The sequence below is a fragment of the Salarias fasciatus genome, chromosome 3, assembly GCF_902148845.1.
Source record: "Salarias fasciatus chromosome 3, fSalaFa1.1, whole genome shotgun sequence".
Taxonomy (NCBI): Eukaryota; Metazoa; Chordata; class Actinopteri; order Blenniiformes; family Blenniidae; genus Salarias; species Salarias fasciatus.
In genome coordinates this window covers 7,971,544-7,995,917 of record NC_043747.1, presented here as the reverse complement: position 1 = coordinate 7,995,917, position 24,374 = coordinate 7,971,544, and the positions used below count along the sequence as shown (strand labels likewise).

The following is a 24,374-nucleotide window of genomic DNA, read 5'->3' as shown; positions in this document are numbered from 1 at the left end:
GTTGTTTCAGCTGATGTAGTTGGTGGAGATGTTGTTGTTGATGTTGTTGGAGTTGTAGGTGAAGTTGTTGCTGAAAGTGTTGGAGTTGATGATGTTGTTGTTTCAGCTGATGTAGTCGTTGGAGACGTTGATGTCGTTGTCGGAGTTGTAGGAGAAGTTGTTGCTGTAGGTGTTGGAGTTGATGATGTTGTTGTTTCAGCTGATGTAGTTGTTGGAGATGTTGTGGATGTAGTTGTCGTAGTTGTTGGAGACGATGTCGTTGTTGGAGTTGTTGGAGACGTTGTTAATGTAGTTGTTGGAGTTGATGATGTTGTTGTTTCAGCTGATGTAGTCATTGGAGACGTTGATGTAGTTGTTGGAGTTGTTGGAGAAGTTGTTGCTGTAGGTGTTGGAGTTGATGATGTTGTTTCAGCTGATGTAGTTGTTGGAGATGTTGTTGGCGACGTTGTTGGTGATGTTGGAGATGTTGTTGGAGATGTTGTGGATGTAGTTGTCGGAACTGTAGTAGAAGTTGTCAATGTAGCTGTTGGAGTTGACGATGTTGTTTCAGCTGATGTAGTTGTTGGAGACGTTGATGTAGTTGTTGGAGTTGATGATGTTGTTGTTTCAGCTGATGTAGTCGTTGGAGACGTTGATGTAGTTGTCGGAGTTGTAGGAGAAGTTGTTGCTGTAGGTGTTGGAGTTGATGATGTTGTTGTTTCAGCTGATGTAGTCGTTGGAGACGTTGATGTAGTTGTTGGAGTTGATGATGTTGTTGTTTCAGCTGATGTAGTCGTTGGAGACGTTGATGTCATTGTCGGAGTTGTAGGAGAAGTTGTTGCTGTAGGTGTTGGAGTTGATGATGGTGTTGTTTCAGCTGATGTAGTTGTTGGAGATGTTGTGGATGTAGTTGTCGTAGTTGTTGGAGACGTTGATGTCGTTGTTGGAGTTGTTGGAGACATTGTTAATGTAGTTGTTGGAGTTGATGATGTTGTTGTTTCAGCTGATGTAGTCATTGGAGACGTTGATGTAGTTGTTGGAGTTGTTGGAGAAGTTGTTGCTGTCGGTGTTGGAGTTGATGATGTTGTTTCAGCTGATGTAGTTGTTGGAGATGTTGTTGGCGACGTTGTTGGTGATGTTGGAGATGTTGTTGGAGATGTTGTGGATGTAGTTGTCGGAACTGTAGTAGAAGTTGTCAATGTAGCTGTTGGAGTTGACGATGTTGTTTCAGCTGATGTAGTTGTTGGAGACGTTGATGTAGTTGTTGGAGTTGATGATGTTGTTGTTTCAGCTGATGTAGTCGTTGGAGACGTTGATGTAGTTGTCGGAGTTGTAGGAGAAGTTGTTGCTGTAGGTGTTGGAGTTGATGATGTTGTTGTTTCAGCTGATGTAGTTGTTGGAGACGTTGTTAATGTAGTCGTCGTAGTTGTTGGAGACGTTGATGTCGTTGTTGGAGTTGTTGGAGACGTTGTTGGTGATGTTGGAGAAGTTGTTGGAGATGTTGTGGATGTAGTTGTCGGAACTGTAGCAGAAGTTGTCAATGTAGCTTTTGGAGTAGACGATGTTGTTTCAGCTGATGTAGTTGTTGGAGACGTTGATGTAGTTGTTGGAGTTGATGATGTTGTTTCAGCTGATGTAGTTGGTGGAGATGTTGTGGATGTAGTTGTCAGAGTTGTTGGAGACGTTGATGTCGTTGTTGGAGTTGTTGGAGACGTTAATGTAGTTGTTGGAGTTGTTGGAGAAGTTGTTGCAGTCGGTGTTGGAGTTGATGATGTTGTTTCAGCTGATGTAGTTGTTGGAGAAGTTGTTGGCGACGTTGTTGGTGATGTTGGAGATGTTGTTGGAGATGTTGTGGATGTAGTTGTCGGAACTGTAGTAGAAGTTGTCAATGTAGCTGTTGGAGTTGACGATGTTGTTTCAGCTGATGTAGTTGTTGGAGACGTTGATGTAGTTGTTGGAGTTGATGATGTTGTTGTTTCAGCTGATGTAGTCGTTGGAGACGTTGATGTAGTTGTTGGAGTTGTTGGAGAAGTTGTTGCTGTAGGTGTTGGAGTTGATGATGTTGTTGTTTCAGCTGATGTAGTCGTTGGGGACGTTGATGTAGTTGTCGTAGTTGTTGGAGACGTTGATGTAGTTGTCGGAGTTGTTGTAGACGTTGATGTCGTTGTTGGAGTTGTTGGAGACGTTGTTAATGTAGATGTTGGAGTTGATGATGTTGTTGTTTCAGCTGATGTAGTCGTTGGGGACGTTGATGTAGTTGTTGGAGTTGTTGGAGAAGTTGTTGCTGTAGGTGTTGGAGTTGATGATGTTCTTGTTTCAGCTGATGTAGTTGTTGGAGACGTTGATGTAGTTGTCGGAGGTTTTGTAGACGTTGATGTAGTTGTTGGAGTTGTTGGAGAAGTTGTTGCTGTAGGTGTTGGAATTGATGATGTTGTTTCAGCTGATGTAGTTGTTGGAGATGTTGTTGGCGACGTTGTTGGTGATGTTGGAGATGTTGTTGGAGATGTTGTGGATGTAGTTGTCGGAACTGTAGTAGAAGTTGTCAATGTAGCTGTTGGAGTTGACGATGTTGTTTCAGCTGATGTAGTTGTTGGAGACGTTGATGTAGTTGTTGGAGTTGATGATGTTGTTGTTTCAGCTGATGTCGTCGTTGGAGACGTTGATGTAGTTGTCGGAGTTGTAGGAGAAGTTGTTGCTGTAGGTGTTGGAGTTGATGATGTTGTTGTTTCAGCTGATGTAGTTGTTGGAGACGTTAATGTAGTTGTTGGAGTTGTTGGAGAAGTTGTTGCTGTCGGTGTTGGAGTTGATGATGTTGTTTCAGCTGATGTAGTTGTTGGAGAAGTTGTTGGCGACGTTGCTGGTGATGTTGGAGATGTTGTTGGAGATGTTGTGGATGTAGTTGTCGGAACTGTAGTAGAAGTTGTCAATGTAGCTGTTGGAGTTGACGATGTTGTTTCAGCTGACGTAGTTGTTGGAGACGTTGATGTAGTTGTTGGAGTTGATGATGTTGTTGTTTCAGCTGATGTAGTCGTTGGAGACGTTGATGTAGTTGTTGGAGTTGTTGGAGAAGTTGTTGCTGTAGGTGTTGGAGTTGATGATGTTGTTGTTTCAGCCAATGTAGTTGTTGGAGATATTGTGGATGGAGTTGTCGTAGTTGTTGGAGACGTTGATGTCGTTGTTGGAGTTGTTGGAGACGTTGTTGGTGATGTTGGAGATGTTGTTGGAGATGTTGTGGATGTAGTTGTCGGAACTGTAGTAGAAGTTGTCAATGTCGCTGTTGGAGTTGACGATGTTGTTTCAGCTGATGTAGTTGTTGGAGACGTTGATGTAGTTGTTGGAGTTGATGATGTTGTTTCAGCTGATGTAGTTGGTGGAGATGTTGTGGATGTAGTTGTCAGAGTTGTTGGAGACGTTGATGTCGTTGTTGGAGTTGTTGGAGACGTTGTTAATGTAGTTGTTGGAGTTGTTGGAGAAGTTGTTGCTGTCGGTGTTGGAGTTGATGATGTTGTTTCAGCTGATGTAGTTGTTGGAGAAGTTGTTGGCGACGTTGTTGGTGATGTTGGAGATGTTGTTGGAGATGTTGTGGATGTAGTTGTCGGAACTGTAGTAGAAGTTGTCAATGTAGCTGTTGGAGTTGACGATGTTGTTTCAGCTGATGTAGTTGTTGGAGACGTTGATGTAGTTGTTGGAGTTGATGATGTTGTTGTTTCAGCTGATGTAGTCGTTGGAGACGTTGATGTAGTTGTTGGAGTTGTTGGAGAAGTTGTTGCTGTAGGTGTTGGAGTTGATGATGTTGTTGTTTCAGCTGACGTAGTTGTTGGAGACGTTGATGTAGTTGTCGGAGTTGTTGTAGACGTTGATGTCGTTGTTAGAGTTGTTGGAGACGTTGTTAATGTAGATGTTGGAGTTGATGATGTTGTTGTTTCAGCTGATGTAGTCATTGGGGACGTTGATGTAGTTGTTGGAGTTGTTGGAGAAGTTGTTGCTGTAGGTGTTGGAGTTGATGATGTTGTTGTTTCAGCTGATGTAGTTGTTGGAGACGTTGATGTAGTTGTCGGAGTTGTTGTAGACATTGATGTAGTTGTTGGAGTTGTAGGAGAAGTTGTTGCTGTAGGTGTTGGAGTTGATGATGGTGTTGTTTCAGCTGATGTAGTTGTTGGAGATGTTGTGGATGTAGTTGTCGTAGTTGTTGGAGACGTTGATGTCGTTGTCGGAGTTGTTGGAGACGTTGTTAATGTAGTTGTTGGAGTTGATGATGTTGTTGTTTCAGCTGATGTAGTCATTGGAGACGTTGATGTAGTTGTTGGAGTTGTTGGAGAAGTTGTTGCTGTAGGTGTTGGAGTTGATGATGTTGTTTCAGCTGATGTAGTTGTTGGAGATGTTGTTGGCGACGTTGTTGGTGATGTTGGAGATGTTGTTGGAGATGTTGTGGATGTAGTTGTCGGAAGTGTAGTAAAAGTTGTCAATGTAGCTGTTGGAGTTGACGATGTTGTTTCAGCTGATGTAGTTGTTGGAGACGTTGATGTAGTTGTTGGAGTTGATGATGTTGTTGTTTCAGCTGATGTAGTCGTTGGAGACGTTGATGTAGTTGTCGGAGTTGTAGGAGAAGTTGTTGCTGTAGGTGTTGGAGTTGATGATGTTGTTGTTTCAGCTGATGTAGTTTTGGGAGACGTTGTTAATGTAGTTGTTGGAGTTGTTGGAGAAGTTGTTGCTGTCAGTGTTGGAGTTGATGATGTTGTTTCAGCTGATGTAGTTGTTGGAGAAGTTGTTGGCGACGTTGTTGGTGATGTTGGAGATGTTGTTGGAGATGTTGTGGATGTAGTTGTCGGAACTGTAGTAGAAGTTGTCAATGTAGCTGTTGGAGTTGACGATGTTGTTTCAGCTGACGTAGTTGTTGGAGACGTTGATGTAGTTGTTGGAGTTGATGATGTTGTTGTTTCAGCTGATGTAGTCGTTGGAGACATTGATGTAGTTGTCGGAGTTGTTGGAGAAGTTGTTGCTGTAGGTGTTGGAGTTGATGATGTTGTTGTTTCAGCTGATGTAGTCGTTGGAGACGTTGATGTAGTTGTTGGAGTTGTTGGAGAAGTTGTTGCTGTAGGTGTTGGAGTTGATGATGTTGTTGTTTCAGCTGACGTAGTTGTTGGAGACGTTGATGTAGTTGTCGGAGTTGTTGTAGACGTTGATGTCGTTGTTGGAGACGTTGTTAATGTAGATGTTGGAGTTGATGATGTTGTTGTTTCAGCTGATGTAGTCGTTGGAGACGTGGATGTAGTTGTTGGAGTTGTTGGAGAAGTTGTTGCTGTAGGTGTTGGAGTTGATGATGTTGTTTCAGCTGATGTATATGTTGGAGATGTTGTTGGCGACGTTGTTGGTGATGTTGGAGATGTTGTTGGAGATGTTGTGGATGTAGTTGTCGGAACTGTAGTAGAAGTTGTTACTGTAGCTGTTGGAGTTAACGATGTTGTTTCAGCTGATGTAGTTGTTGGAGACGTTGATGTAGTTGTTGGAGTTGATGATGTTGTTGTTTCAGCTGATGTAGTCGTTGGAGACGTTGATGTAGTTGTCGGAGTTGTAGGAGAAGTTGTTGCTGCAGGTGTTGGAGTTGATGATGTTGTTGTTTCAGCTGATGTAGTTGTTGGAGATGTTGTGGATGTAGTTGTCGTAGTTGTTGGAGACGATGTCGTTGTTGGAGTTGTTGGAGACGTTGTTAATGTAGTTGTTGGAGTTGATGATGTTGTTGTTTCAGCTGATGTAGTCATTGGAGACGTTGATGTAGTTGTTGGAGTTGTTGGAGAAGTTGTTGCTGTAGGTGTTGGAGTTGATGATGTTGTTTCAGCTGATGTAGTTGTTGGAGATGTTGTTGGCGACGTTGTTGGTGATGTTGGAGATGTTGTTGGAGATGTTGTGGATGTAGTTGTCGGAACTGTAGTAGAAGTTGTCAATGTAGCTGTTGGAGTTGACGATGTTGTTTCAGCTGATGTAGTTGTTGGAGACGTTGATGTAGTTGTCGGAGTTGTAGGAGAAGTTGTTGCTGTAGGTGTTGGAGTTGATGATGTTGTTGTTTCAGCTGATGTCGTCGTTGGAGACGTTGATGTAGTTGTCGGAGTTGTAGGAGAAGTTGTTGCTGTAGGTGTTGGAGTTGATGATGTTGTTGTTTCAGCTGATGTAGTTGTTGGAGACGTTAATGTAGTTGTTGGAGTTGTTGGAGAAGTTGTTGCTGTCGGTGTTGGAGTTGATGATGTTGTTTCAGCTGATGTAGTTGTTGGAGAAGTTGTTGGCGACGTTGCTGGTGATGTTGGAGATGTTGTTGGAGATGTTGTGGATGTAGTTGTCGGAACTGTAGTAGAAGTTGTCAATGTAGCTGTTGCAGTTGACGATGTTGTTTCAGCTGACGTAGTTGTTGGAGACGTTGATGTAGTTGTTGGAGTTGATGATGTTGTTGTTTCAGCTGATGTAGTCGTTGGAGACGTTGATGTAGTTGTTGGAGTTGTTGGAGAAGTTGTTGCTGTAGGTGTTGGAGTTGATGATGTTGTTGTTTCACCCAATGTAGTTGTTGGAGATATTGTGGATGGAGTTGTCGTAGTTGTTGGAGACGTTGATGTCGTTGTTGGAGTTGTTGGAGACGTTGTTGGTGATGTTGGAGATGTTGTTGGAGATGTTGTGGATGTAGTTGTCGGAACTGTAGTAGAAGTTGTCAATGTCGCTGTTGGAGTTGACGATGTTGTTTCAGCTGATGTAGTTGTTGGAGACGTTGATGTAGTTGTTGGAGTTGATGATGTTGTTTCAGCTGATGTAGTTGGTGGAGATGTTGTGGATGTAGTTGTCAGAGTTGTTGGAGACGTTGATGTCGTTGTTGGAGTTGTTGGAGACGTTGTTAATGTAGTTGTTGGAGTTGTTGGAGAAGTTGTTGCTGTCAGTGTTGGAGTTGATGATGTTGTTTCAGCTGATGTAGTTGTTGGAGAAGTTGTTGGCGACGTTGTTGGTGATGTTGGAGATGTTGTTGGAGATGTTGTGGATGTAGTTGTCGGAACTGTAGTAGAAGTTGTCAATGTAGCTGTTGGAGTTGACGATGTTGTTTCAGCTGATGTAGTTGTTGGAGACGTTGATGTAGTTGTTGGAGTTGATGATGTTGTTGTTTCAGCTGATGTCGTCGTTGGAGACGTTGATGTAGTTGTCGGAGTTGTAGGAGAAGTTGTTGCTGTAGGTGTTGGAGTTGATGATGTTGTTGTTTCAGCTGATGTAGTTGTTGGAGACGTTAATGTAGTTGTTGGAGTTGTTGGAGAAGTTGTTGCTGTCGGTGTTGGAGTTGATGATGTTGTTTCAGCTGATGTAGTTGTTGGAGAAGTTGTTGGCGACGTTGCTGGTGATGTTGGAGATGTTGTTGGAGATGTTGTGGATGTAGTTGTCGGAACTGTAGTAGAAGTTGTCAATGTAGCTGTTGCAGTTGACGATGTTGTTTCAGCTGACGTAGTTGTTGGAGACGTTGATGTAGTTGTTGGAGTTGATGATGTTGTTGTTTCAGCTGATGTAGTCGTTGGAGACGTTGATGTAGTTGTTGGAGTTGTTGGAGAAGTTGTTGCTGTAGGTGTTGGAGTTGATGATGTTGTTGTTTCAGCCAATGTAGTTGTTGGAGATATTGTGGATGGAGTTGTCGTAGTTGTTGGAGACGTTGATGTCGTTGTTGGAGTTGTTGGAGACGTTGTTGGTGATGTTGGAGATGTTGTTGGAGATGTTGTGGATGTAGTTGTCGGAACTGTAGTAGAAGTTGTCAATGTCGCTGTTGGAGTTGACGATGTTGTTTCAGCTGATGTAGTTGTTGGAGACGTTGATGTAGTTGTTGGAGTTGATGATGTTGTTTCAGCTGATGTAGTTGGTGGAGATGTTGTGGATGTAGTTGTCAGAGTTGTTGGAGACGTTGATGTCGTTGTTGGAGTTGTTGGAGACGTTGTTAATGTAGTTGTTGGAGTTGTTGGAGAAGTTGTTGCTGTCGGTGTTGGAGTTGATGATGTTGTTTCAGCTGATGTAGTTGTTGGAGAAGTTGTTGGCGACGTTGTTGGTGATGTTGGAGATGTTGTTGGAGATGTTGTGGATGTAGTTGTCGGAACTGTAGTAGAAGTTGTCAATGTAGCTGTTGGAGTTGACGATGTTGTTTCAGCTGATGTAGTTGTTGGAGACGTTGATGTAGTTGTTGGAGTTGATGATGTTGTTGTTTCAGCTGATGTAGTCGTTGGAGACGTTGATGTAGTTGTTGGAGTTGTTGGAGAAGTTGTTGCTGTAGGTGTTGGAGTTGATGATGTTGTTGTTTCAGCTGACGTAGTTGTTGGAGACGTTGATGTAGTTGTCGGAGTTGTTGTAGACGTTGATGTCGTTGTTAGAGTTGTTGGAGACGTTGTTAATGTAGATGTTGGAGTTGATGATGTTGTTGTTTCAGCTGATGTAGTCATTGGGGACGTTGATGTAGTTGTTGGAGTTGTTGGAGAAGTTGTTGCTGTAGGTGTTGGAGTTGATGATGTTGTTGTTTCAGCTGATGTAGTTGTTGGAGACGTTGATGTAGTTGTCGGAGTTGTTGTAGACATTGATGTAGTTGTTGGAGTTGTAGGAGAAGTTGTTGCTGTAGGTGTTGGAGTTGATGATGGTGTTGTTTCAGCTGATGTAGTTGTTGGAGATGTTGTGGATGTAGTTGTCGTAGTTGTTGGAGACGTTGATGTCGTTGTTGGAGTTGTTGGAGACGTTGTTAATGTAGTTGTTGGAGTTGATGATGTTGTTGTTTCAGCTGATGTAGTCATTGGAGACGTTGATGTAGTTGTTGGAGTTGTTGGAGAAGTTGTTGCTGTAGGTGTTGGAGTTGATGATGTTGTTTCAGCTGATGTAGTTGTTGGAGATGTTGTTGGCGACGTTGTTGGTGATGTTGGAGATGTTGTTGGAGATGTTGTGGATGTAGTTGTCGGAAGTGTAGTAAAAGTTGTCAATGTAGCTGTTGGAGTTGACGATGTTGTTTCAGCTGATGTAGTTGTTGGAGACGTTGATGTAGTTGTTGGAGTTGATGATGTTGTTGTTTCAGCTGATGTAGTCGTTGGAGACGTTGATGTAGTTGTCGGAGTTGTAGGAGAAGTTGTTGCTGTAGGTGTTGGAGTTGATGATGTTGTTGTTTCAGCTGATGTAGTTTTGGGAGACGTTGTTAATGTAGTTGTTGGAGTTGTTGGAGAAGTTGTTGCTGTCAGTGTTGGAGTTGATGATGTTGTTTCAGCTGATGTAGTTGTTGGAGAAGTTGTTGGCGACGTTGTTGGTGATGTTGGAGATGTTGTTGGAGATGTTGTGGATGTAGTTGTCGGAACTGTAGTAGAAGTTGTCAATGTAGCTGTTGGAGTTGACGATGTTGTTTCAGCTGACGTAGTTGTTGGAGACGTTGATGTAGTTGTTGGAGTTGATGATGTTGTTGTTTCAGCTGATGTAGTCGTTGGAGACATTGATGTAGTTGTCGGAGTTGTTGGAGAAGTTGTTGCTGTAGGTGTTGGAGTTGATGATGTTGTTGTTTCAGCTGATGTAGTCGTTGGAGACGTTGATGTAGTTGTTGGAGTTGTTGGAGAAGTTGTTGCTGTAGGTGTTGGAGTTGATGATGTTGTTGTTTCAGCTGACGTAGTTGTTGGAGACGTTGATGTAGTTGTCGGAGTTGTTGTAGACGTTGATGTCGTTGTTGGAGACGTTGTTAATGTAGATGTTGGAGTTGATGATGTTGTTGTTTCAGCTGATGTAGTCGTTGGAGACGTGGATGTAGTTGTTGGAGTTGTTGGAGAAGTTGTTGCTGTAGGTGTTGGAGTTGATGATGTTGTTTCAGCTGATGTATATGTTGGAGATGTTGTTGGCGACGTTATTGGTGATGTTGGAGATGTTGTTGGAGATGTTGTGGATGTAGTTGTCGGAACTGTAGTAGAAGTTGTTACTGTAGCTGTTGGAGTTAACGATGTTGTTTCAGCTGATGTAGTTGTTGGAGACGTTGATGTAGTTGTTGGAGTTGATGATGTTGTTGTTTCAGCTGATGTAGTCGTTGGAGACGTTGATGTAGTTGTCGGAGTTGTAGGAGAAGTTGTTGCTGCAGGTGTTGGAGTTGATGATGTTGTTGTTTCAGCTGATGTAGTTGTTGGAGATGTTGTGGATGTAGTTGTCGTAGTTGTTGGAGACGATGTCGTTGTTGGAGTTGTTGGAGACGTTGTTAATGTAGTTGTTGGAGTTGATGATGTTGTTGTTTCAGCTGATGTAGTCATTGGAGACGTTGATGTAGTTGTTGGAGTTGTTGGAGAAGTTGTTGCTGTAGGTGTTGGAGTTGATGATGTTGTTTCAGCGGATGTAGTTGTGGAGATGTTTTGGCGACGTTGTTGGTGATGTTGGAGATGTTGTTGGAGATGTTGTGGATGTAGTTGTCGGAAGTGTAGTAGAAGTTGTCAATGTAGCTGTTGGAGTTGACGATGTTGTTTCAGCTGATGTAGTTGTTGGAGACGTTGATGTAGTTGTCGGAGTTGTAGGAGAAGTTGTTGCTGTAGGTGTTGGAGTTGATGATGTTGTTGTTTCAGCTGATGTAGTTTTGGGAGACGTTGTTAATGTAGTTGTTGGAGTTGTTGGAGAAGTTGTTGCTGTCAGTGTTGGAGTTGATGATGTTGTTTCAGCTGATGTAGTTGTTGGAGAAGTTTTTGCGACGTTGTTGGTGATGGTTGGAGATGTTGTTGGAGATGTTGTGGATGTAGTTGTCGGAACTGTAGTAGAAGTTGTCAATGTAGCTGTTGGAGTTGACGATGTTGTTTCAGCTGACGTAGTTGTTGGAGACGTTGATGTAGTTGTTGGAGTTGATGATGTTGTTGTTTCAGCTGATGTAGTCGTTGGAGACGTTGATGTAGTTGTCGGAGTTGTTGGAGAAGTTGTTGCTGTAGGTGTTGGAGTTGATGATGTTGTTGTTTCAGCTGATGTAGTCGTTGGAGACGTTGATGTAGTTGTTGGAGTTGTTGGAGAAGTTGTTGCTGTAGGTGTTGGAGTTGATGATGTTGTTGTTTCAGCTGACGTAGTTGTTGGAGACGTTGATGTAGTTGTCGGAGTTGTTGTAGACGTTGATGTCGTTGTTGGAGACGTTGTTAATGTAGATGTTGGAGTTGATGATGTTGTTGTTTCAGCTGATGTAGTCGTTGGAGACGTGGATGTAGTTGTTGGAGTTGTTGGAGAAGTTGTTGCTGTAGGTGTTGGAGACGTTGTGGATGTAGTTGTCAGAATTGTAGTAGAAGTTGCCGATGTAGCTGTTGGAGTTGACGATGTTGATGTAGTTGTTGGTGTTGTTGGAGACGTTGTTGTAGTTGTCGGAGTTGTAGGAGAAGTTGTTGCTGTAGGTGTTGGAGTTGATGATGTTGTTGTTTCAGCTGATGTAGTTGTTGGAGATGTTGTGGATGTAGTTGTCGTAGTTGTTGGAGACGTTGATGTCGTTGTTGGAGTTGTTGGAGACGTTGTTAATGTAGTTGTTGGAGTTGATGATGTTGTTGTTTCAGCTGATGTAGTCGTTGGAGACGTTGTTGTAGTTGTCGTAGTTGTTGGAGAAGTTGTTGCTGTAGGTGGTGGAGTTGATGATGTTGTTGTTTCAGCTGATGTAGTTGTTGGAGAAGTTGTTGGCAACGTAGTTGGTGATGTTGTTGGAGTTGTTGGAGACGTTGTTGGAGATGTTGTGGATGGAGTTGTCGTGGTTGTTGGAGACGATGTTGTTGTTGGAGTTGTTGGAGACGTTGTTGCTGTAGGTGGTGGAGTTGATGATGTTGTTGTTTCAGCTGATGTAGTGGTTGGAGACGTTGCAGTTGTTGGAGTTGTTGGAGAAGTTGTTGCTGTAGGTGGTGGAGTTGATGATGTTGTTGTTTCAGCTGATGTAGTTGTTGGAGATGTTGTGGATGTAGTTGTCGTAGTTGTTGGAGACGTTGATGTCGTTGTTGGAGTTGTTGGAGATGTTGTTAATGTTGTTGTTGGAGTTGATGATGTTGTTGTTTCAGCTGATGTAGTCGTTGGAGACGTTGATGTAGTTGTCGGAGTTGTTGGAGAAGTTGTTGCTGTAGTTGGTGGAGTTGATGATGTTGTTGTTTCAGCTGATGTAGTTGTTGGAGGAGTTGTTGGCAACGTAGTTGGTGATGTTGGTGGAGTTGTTGGAGACGTTGTTGGAGACGTTGTGGATGTAGTTGTCAGAATTGTAGTAGAAGTTGCCGATGTAGCTGTTGGAGTTGACGATGTTGATGTAGTTGTTGGAGTTGTTGGAGACGTTGTTGTAGTTGTTGGAGTTGTAGGAGAAGTTGTTGCTGTAGGTGGTGGAGTTGATGATGTTGTTGTTTCAGCTGATGTAGTTGTTGGAGATGTTGTGGATGTAGTTGTCGTAGTTGTTGGAGACGTTGATGTCGTTGTTGGAGTTGTTGGAGACGTTGTTAATGTAGTTGTTGGAGTTGATGATGTTGTTGTTTCAGCTGATGTAGTCGTTGGAGACGTTGTTGTAGTTGTCGTAGTTGTTGGAGAAGTTGTTGCTGTAGGTGGTGGAGTTGATGATGTTGTTGTTTCAGCTGATGTAGTTGTTGGAGAAGTTGTTGGCAACGTAGTTGGTGATGTTGTTGGAGTTGTTGGAGACGTTGTTGGAGATGTTGTGGATGGAGTTGTCGTGGTTGTTGGAGACGATGTTGTTGTTGGAGTTGTTGGAGACGTTTTTGCTGTAGGTGGTGGAGTTGATGATGTTGTTGTTTCAGCTGATGTAGTCGGAGACGTTGATGTAGTTGTCGGAGTTGTTGGCGAAGTTGTTGCTGTAGGTGGTGGAGTTGATGATGTTGTTGTTTCAGCTGATGTAGTTGTTGGAGACGTTGATGTAGTTGTCGGAGTTGTAGAAGAAGTTGTTGCTGTCGGTGTTGGAGTTGATGATGTTGATGATTCAGCTGATGTAGTCGTTGGAGAAGTTGTTGGCGACGTTGTTGGTGATGTTGTTGGAGTTGTTGGAGACGTTGTTGGAGACGTTGTGGATGTAGTTGTCAGAATTGTAGTAGAAGTTGCCGATGTAGCTGTTGAAGTTGATGATGTTGATGTAGTTGTTGGAGTTGATGATGTTGTTGTTTCAGCTGATGTAGTGGTTGGAGACGTTGCAGTTGTTGGAGTTGTTGGAGACGTTGTTGCTGTAGGTGGTGGAGTTGATGATGTTGTTGTTTCAGCTGATGTAGTGGTTGGAGACGTTGCAGTTGTTGGAGTTGTTGGAGAAGTTGTTGCTGTAGGTGGTGGAGTTGATGATGTTGTTGTTTCAGCTGATGTAGTTGTTGGAGATGTTGTGGATGTAGTTGTCGTAGTTGTTGGAGACGTTGATGTCGTTGTCGGAGTTGTTGGAGATGTTGTTAATGTTGTTGTTGGAGTTGATGATGTTGTTGTTTCAGCTGATGTAGTCGTTGGAGACGTTGATGTAGTTGTCGGAGTTGTTGGAGAAGTTGTTGCTGTAGTTGGTGGAGTTGATGATGTTGTTGTTTCAGCTGATGTAGTTGTTGGAGGAGTTGTTGGCAACGTAGTTGGTGATGTTGGTGGAGTTGTTGGAGACGTTGTTGGAGACGTTGTGGATGTAGTTGTCAGAATTGTAGTAGAAGTTGCCGATGTAGCTGTTGGAGTTGACGATGTTGATGTAGTTGTTGGTGTTGTTGGAGACGTTGTTGTAGTTGTCGGAGTTGTAGGAGAAGTTGTTGCTGTAGGTGTTGGAGTTGATGATGTTGTTGTTTCAGCTGATGTAGTTGTTGGAGATGTTGTGGATGTAGTTGTCGTAGTTGTTGGAGACGTTGATGTCGTTGTTGGAGTTGTTGGAGACGTTGTTAATGTAGTTGTTGGAGTTGATGATGTTGTTGTTTCAGCTGATGTAGTCGTTGGAGACGTTGTTGTAGTTGTCGTAGTTGTTGGAGAAGTTGTTGCTGTAGGTGGTGGAGTTGATGATGTTGTTGTTTCAGCTGATGTAGTTGTTGGAGAAGTTGTTGGCAACGTAGTTGGTGATGTTGTTGGAGTTGTTGGAGACGTTGTTGGAGATGTTGTGGATGGAGTTGTCGTGGTTGTTGGAGACGATGTTGTTGTTGGAGTTGTTGGAGACGTTGTTGCTGTAGGTGGTGGAGTTGATGATGTTGTTGTTTCAGCTGATGTAGTGGTTGGAGACGTTGCAGTTGTTGGAGTTGTTGGAGAAGTTGTTGCTGTAGGTGGTGGAGTTGATGATGTTGTTGTTTCAGCTGATGTAGTTGTTGGAGATGTTGTGGATGTAGTTGTCGTAGTTGTTGGAGACATTGATGTCGTTGTTGGAGTTGTTGGAGATGTTGTTAATGTTGTTGTTGGAGTTGATGATGTTGTTGTTTCAGCTGATGTAGTCGTTGGAGACGTTGATGTAGTTGTCGGAGTTGTTGGAGAAGTTGTTGCTGTAGTTGGTGGAGTTGATGATGTTGTTGTTTCAGCTGATGTAGTTGTTGGAGGAGTTGTTGGCAACGTAGTTGGTGATGTTGGTGGAGTTGTTGGAGACGTTGTTGGAGACGTTGTGGATGTAGTTGTCAGAATTGTAGTAGAAGTTGCCGATGTAGCTGTTGGAGTTGACGATGTTGATGTAGTTGTTGGAGTTGTTGGAGACGTTGTTGTAGTTGTCGGAGTTGTAGGAGAAGTTGTTGCTGTAGGTGGTGGAGTTGATGATGTTGTTGTTTCAGCTGATGTAGTTGTTGGAGATGTTGTGGATGTAGTTGTCGTAGTTGTTGGAGACGTTGATGTCGTTGTTGGAGTTGTTGGAGACGTTGTTAATGTAGTTGTTGGAGTTGATGATGTTGTTGTTTCAGCTGATGTAGTCGTTGGAGACGTTGTTGTAGTTGTCGTAGTTGTTGGAGAAGTTGTTGCTGTAGGTGGTGGAGTTGATGATGTTGTTGTTTCAGCTGATGTAGTTGTTGGAGAAGTTGTTGGCAACGTAGTTGGTGATGTTGTTGGAGTTGTTGGAGACGTTGTTGGAGATGTTGTGGATGGAGTTGTCGTGGTTGTTGGAGACGATGTTGTTGTTGGAGTTGTTGGAGACGTTGTTGCTGTAGGTGGTGGAGTTGATGATGTTGTTGTTTCAGCTGATGTAGTGGTTGGAGACGTTGCAGTTGTTGGAGTTGTTGGAGAAGTTGTTGCTGTAGGTGGTGGAGTTGATGATGTTGTTGTTTCAGCTGATGTAGTTGTTGGAGATGTTGTGGATGTAGTTGTCGTAGTTGTTGGAGACATTGATGTCGTTGTTGGAGTTGTTGGAGATGTTGTTAATGTTGTTGTTGGAGTTGATGATGTTGTTGTTTCAGCTGATGTAGTCGTTGGAGACGTTGATGTAGTTGTCGGAGTTGTTGGAGAAGTTGTTGCTGTAGTTGGTGGAGTTGATGATGTTGTTGTTTCAGCTGATGTAGTTGTTGGAGGAGTTGTTGGCAACGTAGTTGGTGATGTTGGTGGAGTTGTTGGAGACGTTGTTGGAGACGTTGTGGATGTAGTTGTCAGAATTGTAGTAGAAGTTGCCGATGTAGCTGTTGGAGTTGACGATGTTGATGTAGTTGTTGGAGTTGTTGGAGACGTTGTTGTAGTTGTCGGAGTTGTAGGAGAAGTTGTTGCTGTAGGTGGTGGAGTTGATGATGTTGTTGTTTCAGCTGATGTAGTTGTTGGAGATGTTGTGGATGTAGTTGTCGTAGTTGTTGGAGACGTTGATGTCGTTGTTGGAGTTGTTGGAGACGTTGTTAATGTAGTTGTTGGAGTTGATGATGTTGTTGTTTCAGCTGATGTAGTCGTTGGAGACGTTGTTGTAGTTGTCGTAGTTGTTGGAGAAGTTGTTGCTGTAGGTGGTGGAGTTGATGATGTTGTTGTTTCAGCTGATGTAGTTGTTGGAGAAGTTGTTGGCAACGTAGTTGGTGATGTTGTTGGAGTTGTTGGAGACGTTGTTGGAGATGTTGTGGATGGAGTTGTCGTGGTTGTTGGAGACGATGTTGTTGTTGGAGTTGTTGGAGACGTTGTTGCTGTAGGTGGTGGAGTTGATGATGTTGTTGTTTCAGCTGATGTAGTCGGAGACGTTGATGTAGTTGTCGGAGTTGTTGGCGAAGTTGTTGCTGTAGGTGGTGGAGTTGATGATGTTGTTGTTTCAGCTGATGTAGTTGTTGGAGACGTTGATGTAGTTGTCGGAGTTGTAGAAGAAGTTGTTGCTGTCGGTGTTGGAGTTGATGATGTTGATGATTCAGCTGATGTAGTCGTTGGAGAAGTTGTTGGCGACGTTGTTGGTGATGTTGTTGGAGTTGTTGGAGACGTTGTTGGAGACGTTGTGGATGTAGTTGTCAGAATTGTAGTAGACGTTGCCGAAGTAGCTGTTGGAGTTGACGATATTGATGTAGTTGTTTGAGTTGTTAGAGATGTTGTTGTAGTTGTCGGAGTTGTAGGAGAAGTTGTTGATGTAGGTGTTGGAGTTGATGATGTCGTTGTTTCAGCTGATGTAGTTGTTGGAGATGTTGTGGATGTAGTTGTCGTAGTTGTTCGAAACGATGTTGTTGTTGGAGTTGTTGGAGATGTTGTTAATGTAGTTGTTGGAGTTGATGATGTTGTTTCAGCTGATGTAGTCGTTGGAGACGTTGTTGTAGTTGTCTGAGTTGTTGGAGAAGTTGTTGCTGTAGGTGGTGGAGTTGATGATGTTGTTTCAGCTGATGTAGTCGTTGGAGACGTTGATGTAGTTGTTGTAGTTGTTGGAGAAGTTGTTGCTGTAGGTGGTGGAGTTGATGATGTTGTTGTTTCAGCTGATGTAGTTGTTGGAGAAGTTGTTGGCAACGTAGTTGGTGATGTTGTTGGAGTTGTTGGAGACGTTGTTAGAGACGCTGTGGATGTAGTTGTCAGAATTGTAGTAGAAGTTGCCGATGTAGTTGTTGGAGTTGTCGATGTTGATGTAGTTGTTGGAGTTGTTAGAGACGTTGTTGTAGTTGTCGGAGTTGTAGGAGAAGTTGTTGCTGTAGGTGTTGGAGTTGATGATGTCGTTGTTTCAGCTGATGTAGTTGTTGGAGATGTTGTGGATGGAGTTGTCGTAGTTGTTGGAGACGATGTTGTTGTTGGAGTTGTTGGAGACGTTGTTGGAGACGTTGTGGATGTAGTTGTCAGAATTGTAGTAGAAGTTGCCGATGTAGTTGTTGGAGTTGTCGATGTTGATGTAGTTGTTGGAGTTGTTAGAGACGTTGTTGTAGTTGTCGGAGTTGTAGGAGAAGTTGTTGCTGTAGGTGTTGGAGTTGATGATGTCGTTGTTTCAGCTGATGTAGTTGTTGGAGATGTTGTGGATGGAGTTGTCGTAGTTGTTGGAGACGATGTTGTTGTTGGAGTTGTTGGAGACGTTGTTGGAGACGTTGTGGATGTAGTTGTCAGAATTGTAGTAGAAGTTGCCGATGTAGTTGTTGGAGTTGTCGATGTTGATGTAGTTGTTGGAGTTGTTACAGACGTTGTTGTAGTTGTCGGAGTTGTAGGAGAAGTTGTTGCTGTAGGTGTTGGAGTTGATGATGTCGTTGTTTCAGCTGATGTAGTTGTTGGAGATGTTGTGGATGGAGTTGTCGTAGTTGTTGGAGACGATGTTGTTGTTGGAGTTGTTGGAGACGTTGTTAATGTAGTTGTTGGAGTTGATGATGTTGTTGTTTCAGCTGATGTAGTCGTTGGAGACGTTGATGTAGTTGTTGTCGTTGTTGGAGAAGTTGTTGCTGTAGGTGGTGGAGTTGATGATGTTGTTGTTTCAGCTGATGTAGTTGTTGGAGAAGTTGTTGGCAACGTAGTTAGTGATGTTGTTGGAGTTGTTGGAGACGTTGTTAGAGACGTTGTGGATGTAGTTGTCAGAATTGTAGTAGAAGTTGCCGATGTAGTTGTTGGAGTTGTCGATGTTGATGTAGTTGTTGGAGTTGTTAGAGACGTTGTTGTAGTTGTCGGAGTTGTAGGAGAAGTTGTTGCTGTAGGTGTTGGAGTTGATGATGTCGTTGTTTCAGCTGATGTAGTTGTTGGAGAAGTTGTTGCTGTCGGTGTTGGAGTTGATGATGTTGATGATTCAGCTGATGTAGTCGTTGGAGAAGTTGTTGGCGACGTTGTTGGTGATGTTGTTGGAGTTGTTGGAGACGTTGTTGGAGACGTTGTGGATGTAGTTGTCAGAATTGTAGTAGAAGTTGCTGAAGTAGCTGTTGGAGTTGACGATATTGATGTAGTTGTTTGAGTTGTTAGAGACGTTGTTGTAGTTGTCGGAGTTGTAGGAGAAGTTGTTGATGTAGGTGTTGGAGTTGATGATGTCGTTGTTTCAGCTGATGTAGTTGTTGGAGATGTTGTGGATGTAGTTGTCGTAGTTGTTCGAAACGATGTTGTTGTTGGAGTTGTTGGAGATGTTGTTAATGTAGTTGTTGGAGTTGATGATGTTGTTGTTTCAGCTGATGTAGTCGTTGGAGACGTTGTTGTAGTTGTCTGAGTTGTTGGAGAAGTTGTTGCTGTAGGTGGTGGAGTTGATGATGTCGTTGTTTCAGCTGATGTAGTTGTTGGAGATGTTGTGGATGTAGTTGTCGTAGTTGTTCGAAACGATGTTGTTGTTGGAGTTGTTGGAGATGTTGTTAATGTAGTTGTTGGAGTTGATGATGTTGTTGTTTCAGCTGATGTAGTCGTTGGAGACGTTGTTGTAGTTGTCTGAGTTGTTGGAGAAGTTGTTGCTGTAGGTGGTGGAGTTGATGATGTTGTTGTTTCAGCTGATGTAGTCGTTGGAGACGTTGATGTAGTTGTTGTAGTTGTTGGAGAAGTTGTTGCTGTAGGTGGTGGAGTTGATGATGTTGTTGTTTCAGCTGATGTAGTTGTTGGAGAAGTTGTTGGCAACGTAGTTGGTGATGTTGTTGGAGTTGTTGGAGACGTTGTTAGAGACGTTGTGGATGTAGTTGTCAGAATTGTAGTAGAAGTTGCCGATGTAGTTGTTGGAGTTGTCGATGTTGATGTAGTTGTTGGAGTTGTTAGAGACGTTGTTGTAGTTGTCGGAGTTGTAGGAGAAGTTGTTGCTGTAGGTGTTGGAGTCGATGATGTCGTTGTTTCAGCTGATGTAGTTGTTGGAGATGTTGTGGATGGAGTTGTCGTAGTTGTTGGAGACGATGTTGTTGTTGGAGTTGTTGGAGACGTTGTTGGAGACGTTGTGGATGTAGTTGTCAGAATTGTAGTAGAAGTTGCCGATGTAGTTGTTGGAGTTGTCGATGTTGATGTAGTTGTTGGAGTTGTTGGAGACGTTGTTGTAGTTGTCGGAGTTGTAGGAGAAGTTGTTGCTGTAGGTGTTGGAGTTGATGATGTCGTTGTTTCAGCTGATGTAGTTGTTGGAGATGTTGTGGATGGAGTTGTCGTAGTTGTTGGAGACGATGTTGTTGTTGGAGTTGTTGGAGACGTTGTTGGAGACGTTGTGGATGTAGTTGTCAGAATTGTAGTAGAAGTTGCCGATGTAGTTGTTGGAGTTGTCGATGTTGATGTAGTTGTTGGAGTTGTTAGAGACGTTGTTGTAGTTGTCGGAGTTGTAGGAGAAGTTGTTGCTGTAGGTGTTGGAGTTGATGATGTCGTTGTTTCAGCTGATGTAGTTGTTGGAGATGTTGTGGATGGAGTTGTCGTAGTTGTTGGAGACGATGTTGTTGTTGGAGTTGTTGGAGACGTTGTTAATGTAGTTGTTGGAGTTGATGATGTTGTTGTTTCAGCTGATGTAGTCGTTGGAGACGTTGTTGTAGTTGTCCTAGTTGTTGGAGAAGTTGTTGCTGTAGATGGTGGAGTTGATGATGTTGTTGTTTCAGCTGATGTAGTCGTTGGAGACGTTGATGTAGTTGTCGTAGTTGTTGGAGAAGTTGTTGCTGTAGGTGTTGGAGTTGATGATGTCGTTGTTTCAGCTGATGTAGTTGTTGGAGATGTTGTGGATGGAGTTGTCGTAGTTGTTGGAGACGATGTTGTTGTTGGAGTTGTTGGAGACGTTGTTAATGTAGTTGTTGGAGTTGATGATGTTGTTGTTTCAGCTGATGTAGTCGTTGGAGACGTTGTTGTAGTTGTCGGAGTTGTTGGAGAAGTTGTTGCTGTAGATGGTGGAGTTGATGATGTTGTTGTTTCAGCTGATGTAGTCGTTGGAGACGTTGATGTAGTTGTCGCAGTTGTTGGAGACGTTGTTGCTGTAGTTGGTGGAGTTGATGATGTTTTTGTTTCAGCTGATGTAGTTGTTGGAGAAGTTGTTGGCAACGTAGTTGGTGATGTTGTTGGAGTTGTTGGAGACGTTGTTGGAGACGTTGTGGATGTAGTTGTCAGAATTGTCGTAGAAGTTGCCGATGTAGCTGTTGGAGTTGACGATGTTGTTTCAGCTGATGTAGTTGTTGGAGACGTTGATGTAGTTGTCGGAGTTGTAGGAGAAGTTGTTGCTGTAGGTGTTGGAGTTGATGATGTTGTTGTTTCAGCTGATATAGTTGTTGGAGATGTTGTGGATGTACTTGTCGTAGTTGTTGGAGACGTTGATGTCGTTGTTGGAGACGTTGTTGATGTAGTTGTTGTTGTTTCAGCTGACGTAGTTGTTGGCGATGTTGTTGGAGACGATGTAGTTGTTGGAGTTGAATAAAACGTCGGAGAAGTTGTAGAAGTTGTAAATGTATTTGTTGGAGACGTTGTTGATGTAGTTGTTGTAGTTGATGATGTTGTTGTTTCAGCTGATGTTGTTGTTGGAGACGTTGATGTCGTTGTCGGAGCTGTAGGAGAAGTTGTTGATGTCGTTGTCGGAGCTGTAGGAGAAGTTGTTGATGTAGTTGTTGGAGATGTTGATGTTGTTTCAGTTGATGTAGTTGTTGGAGATGTTGTTGGCGATGTTGATGGAGTTGCAGGAGAAGTTGTTGGAGAGGTTGGAGAAGTTGTTGTTGTTGGAGCAGAAGTTGTTGATGCAGTTGTTGGAGTTGATGATGTTGTTGTTTCAGCTGATGTAGTTGTTGGAGACGTTGTTGGCGACGCTGTTGGAGTTGTTGGAGAAGTTTGTGGAGACGATGTTGATGTAGTTATTGGAGTTGACGATGTTGTTTCAGCTGATGTAGCTGTTGGAGTCATTGTTGATGTAGTTGTTGGAGTTGTAGGAGAGGTTGTAGGAGACGCTCTTGATGTAGTTGTTGGACTTGCCGATGTTGTTGTTGCAGCTGATGTAGTTGTTGGGGACGTTGTTGGAGATGTTGTCGGAGATGTTGTTGATGTTGTTGTTGGAGTTGTTGGAGGGATTGTTGATGACGGTGGAGTTGTGGGAGACGTTGTTGATGTAGTCATTGCAGAAGTTGTGGTAGATGTTTGTAATGATGTAGTTGCACTAGAAGAAGTTGTCGTGTTGGTTGTTGCTGTGGCAGATGTTGTGGTTATGGGTCTTCTGGTGCTTGTTTGAGTCGTTGACGTTGTGGGCAGCATTGTTGTTGTCATAGTTGACGATGTACCCTCACTTGCAACAGACGTCTCTGTGGTTGCTGATATTCAAATTCATGTGAAATATCAGTTAGTGACATCACTTTCTTACTCGGGTACAGCTGAATGTTTTTTTCTCAAATTTAAAATGTAAATAAAAACTCTACAGTCATTTGCAATCGCTCAGAAATCACTTAGCTCACCTGTTAGCACCAGAAACACTGAGAGCAGCAACCAAGTGTCCATCTTGACACTTTTTAACTCTGAAAAAACAGAAGAAAAATAAAAAGAAGTCACATCGTTCATTTTCCATTCACTTTTGATTTCTCCTCACTCTTTATTATCGTAAACTTTATTAGTGCTTTTTCAGAATATAGCAATGCTCGTTCATCAGGGTTTTTTTTCCCAAGAAATTAACGTCTCCATGTAGAAATTTCATAAATAATTGTGAATATTTTTTTTTCATATATTGCATTTTTTTTAATCTACTAAGTGATTGAGAACTGTCTTAAGTCTTCAAGTTGGATTCCTGACTTTATCTAAAGGGTCCCATACTTTGCTTTTTTCACTTTGTGAGGAGTTTCTTATGGTCGTGTGTGTTGCCGTCGCCTCATTTCGAGGTTCGAGTTTGAGTTGGGTCCCCTTATCCTGAAATAAGCGGATTTTACTCCTCCCCTGACTCCGCTACCACCGTGTGTGTGTGTGTGTGTGAGAGAGTGGGCGTGGCCACATGCGTTCAAGTGCATACTGGGAAACAGGCTCAGAGACAGCCTGTTCTGAGGAGGGCTCGTCAGAGCGACTTTTTAGACCGCTGAAACTCTAAACAAAGGATGAATTTGGGGCTAACAAACTTAAATACTATGTTTTTGGGCTTCTGAGACCAATATGACATGACTGACAAATAGCATAATATGTCCCCTTTAACCTAAATGTATTCCGTGTTATCAGGGCTCTCTCTGCTCCGTCCGTGTCTCCCGTCCTCATCTGCTGTCCTTGATGTCCTCCGGGAGAACTTCCTGTTCCACTGGAGAGAAGGATGCTCCTCTGGTTGTCATGATGATTCTGTGGTTGATGGCGGGGGTGTGTTCTCCTCCTGGTTTGAGTTTTTGAGCAATCCAAGTCAGCCTGAACCCTCTGGTGTTGGACTGGAGGAGCCTGGACCAGCCATTCATCCTGGATGTCTGAATCTTACTTTTGTGCAACAGGCCCCACGTTTTCTTGTGTTTTTGTGTTTGGCTTCTCTGGATTTTTGGACATCACTTGTGTTTCGGCTTTTTCTGGATTCACCCCCTTCGTCCCCTCTGCTTGTGCATTTTACACCTTTACTTTTGGATATCAATCAACTCTGTCAAATTCAGCTTCCTGTGCGAGTCAACAATAACTCAATCCAGATATTAGAGTCAATGGTATAGTGAGCCATGGCCACGAGAGGAGGAAACCCTTTGGGAATCGAACTCAGAATATAAGACGGAGACGTGGTGTGGCATGTAGCGAGGCTCCCGTATCCGGGGAATAAAGAACACTGAAAGAAGATTGTCTTCTCAACCAACCTATCAGCTTTGCTTATTTATTTCAAGGATTCAGATCTAGTCCTCTCCTCTACACCCACACCCGTGCCTCCACCCGCCTGAGCTACTCCATCATTATGAAACAAGCGAGGCTCATGTCAGGAGACAGAGCAACTGACCCCTCCAAAGGAAAGATGGAATTGATCTAGAGTAAGTGAGCAAAGTAAAACAAGAGCTCCAGCTTCTGGCAATTACTGTACTGACTCTTACAAAAGCAAAATTTGTTACTTGAAAAACATTGTAATATATTGCAAAAACAACAACAACAACAACAACAACAATAATAATATATTATAGTTTATTGGAAAAAAAAATATATTGTACCTTTAACTCGTATTTCTAAATGCACCTCCCTGCACATGTTATGATCATTCAGTCATCAAAATGTTGCATGTCTGGAAGTTTTAAGCAATCAGGTGCGGCAACCCAGCAGTCCAATGACAGCAGAGCTAAAAACGATAGCCACAGCGCCATCTACTGTCTGTATGGAGGCCTATAAAACAGCAGCTGTTCACTGCTGGGTGGATTTGGCATTGAGTGAGAATTAAAATGCACAGCTCCCACAAAGAATTAAAAAAAATAAAATACTGTCATTTAAATGAAGTACACATAATAATACAGCAGTTTTTACCTAAATATGAGGAACAATGGTTCTTAATTTATGGATAATATCAGTAATTTAACAGTTTTTAGACTTTTTTTTTTGAAAACAACAGAAAATAAAACTGCCAAAAAAAAAAAAATAAAAAAAATATTAACCAGAAAAATAAGAGTATTTCTTTTCTTTACAATGTAGAAACATATTTTCATTGGAACACAGAAATGTACATTTTAGCTCATATCACAATTAAGATTAATTAACCAATAATTACAGAAATCTTATGCCTCTGCAGATACTGTTGTTAATACTCACCTGCAATAATTTAGGTTGTTTTTTTTTTTCGGAAAGGTTGCTGCCTGAGGACTGCCCCCCTGTGGCAGCAGGTCCACATAACACCTGGGCCTTTCATGCACTAGTAAAACTAATGCTTCAATTAAAAGATGAATATAATTTTTTTGTTCTTTTTGATGATGTTGTTTTTTATGTACAATTTCCGCACAACTTTTGTTTATGTATGAAGTATTGTACAGTATATTTATTTTAAGGTTTTTTTTTTGTGTGGCTCGATTCATTCGTTCATTCAAAGGCTAGTGTACTTCTGTGACAGCGTGTCAACAAAATAAAAGCAATGCGATCGCTGAGAAATCAAAGGCTTCGAGCTGACGATGCTGACGCGTCTGTGCCAGTGATGAACTCTGACTTTGTTATTTCAGTAGATTCTTCTCAATACGAATGGACAAACAATAACCAGAGCTTCCAGGAAATGCAAGCTATTTATTCAATCATCCTTTTGTCATTTT

The 24,374-nt window shown here is 42.6% G+C and overlaps 2 protein-coding genes and 1 pseudogene across 2 annotated transcripts; all 3 read right to left on the bottom strand.

Moving 5' to 3' along the window:
* Positions 1 to 731: 731 nt before the first annotated feature.
* Positions 732 to 7,148, bottom strand: LOC115386188 (mucin-2-like; the record flags this gene model as incomplete). Its single annotated transcript, XM_030088410.1, has 4 exons — positions 732 to 1,298; positions 2,833 to 2,911; positions 4,372 to 5,902; positions 6,521 to 7,148. Coding segments are annotated over 4 exons (2,805 nt in total), but the record flags the coding sequence as incomplete, so codon positions are not given.
* A 4,934-nt stretch (positions 7,149 to 12,082) lies between these two features.
* On the bottom strand, positions 12,083 to 15,006 carry LOC115386187 (uncharacterized protein PB18E9.04c-like; the record flags this gene model as incomplete). Its single annotated transcript, XM_030088409.1, has 5 exons — positions 12,083 to 12,209; positions 13,027 to 13,034; positions 13,492 to 14,171; positions 14,443 to 14,564; positions 14,936 to 15,006. Coding segments are annotated over 5 exons (1,008 nt in total), but the record flags the coding sequence as incomplete, so codon positions are not given.
* A 2,881-nt stretch (positions 15,007 to 17,887) lies between these two features.
* On the bottom strand, positions 17,888 to 21,276 carry LOC115386186 (probable serine/threonine-protein kinase clkA; annotated as a pseudogene).
* Positions 21,277 to 24,374: the final 3,098 nt, after the last annotated feature.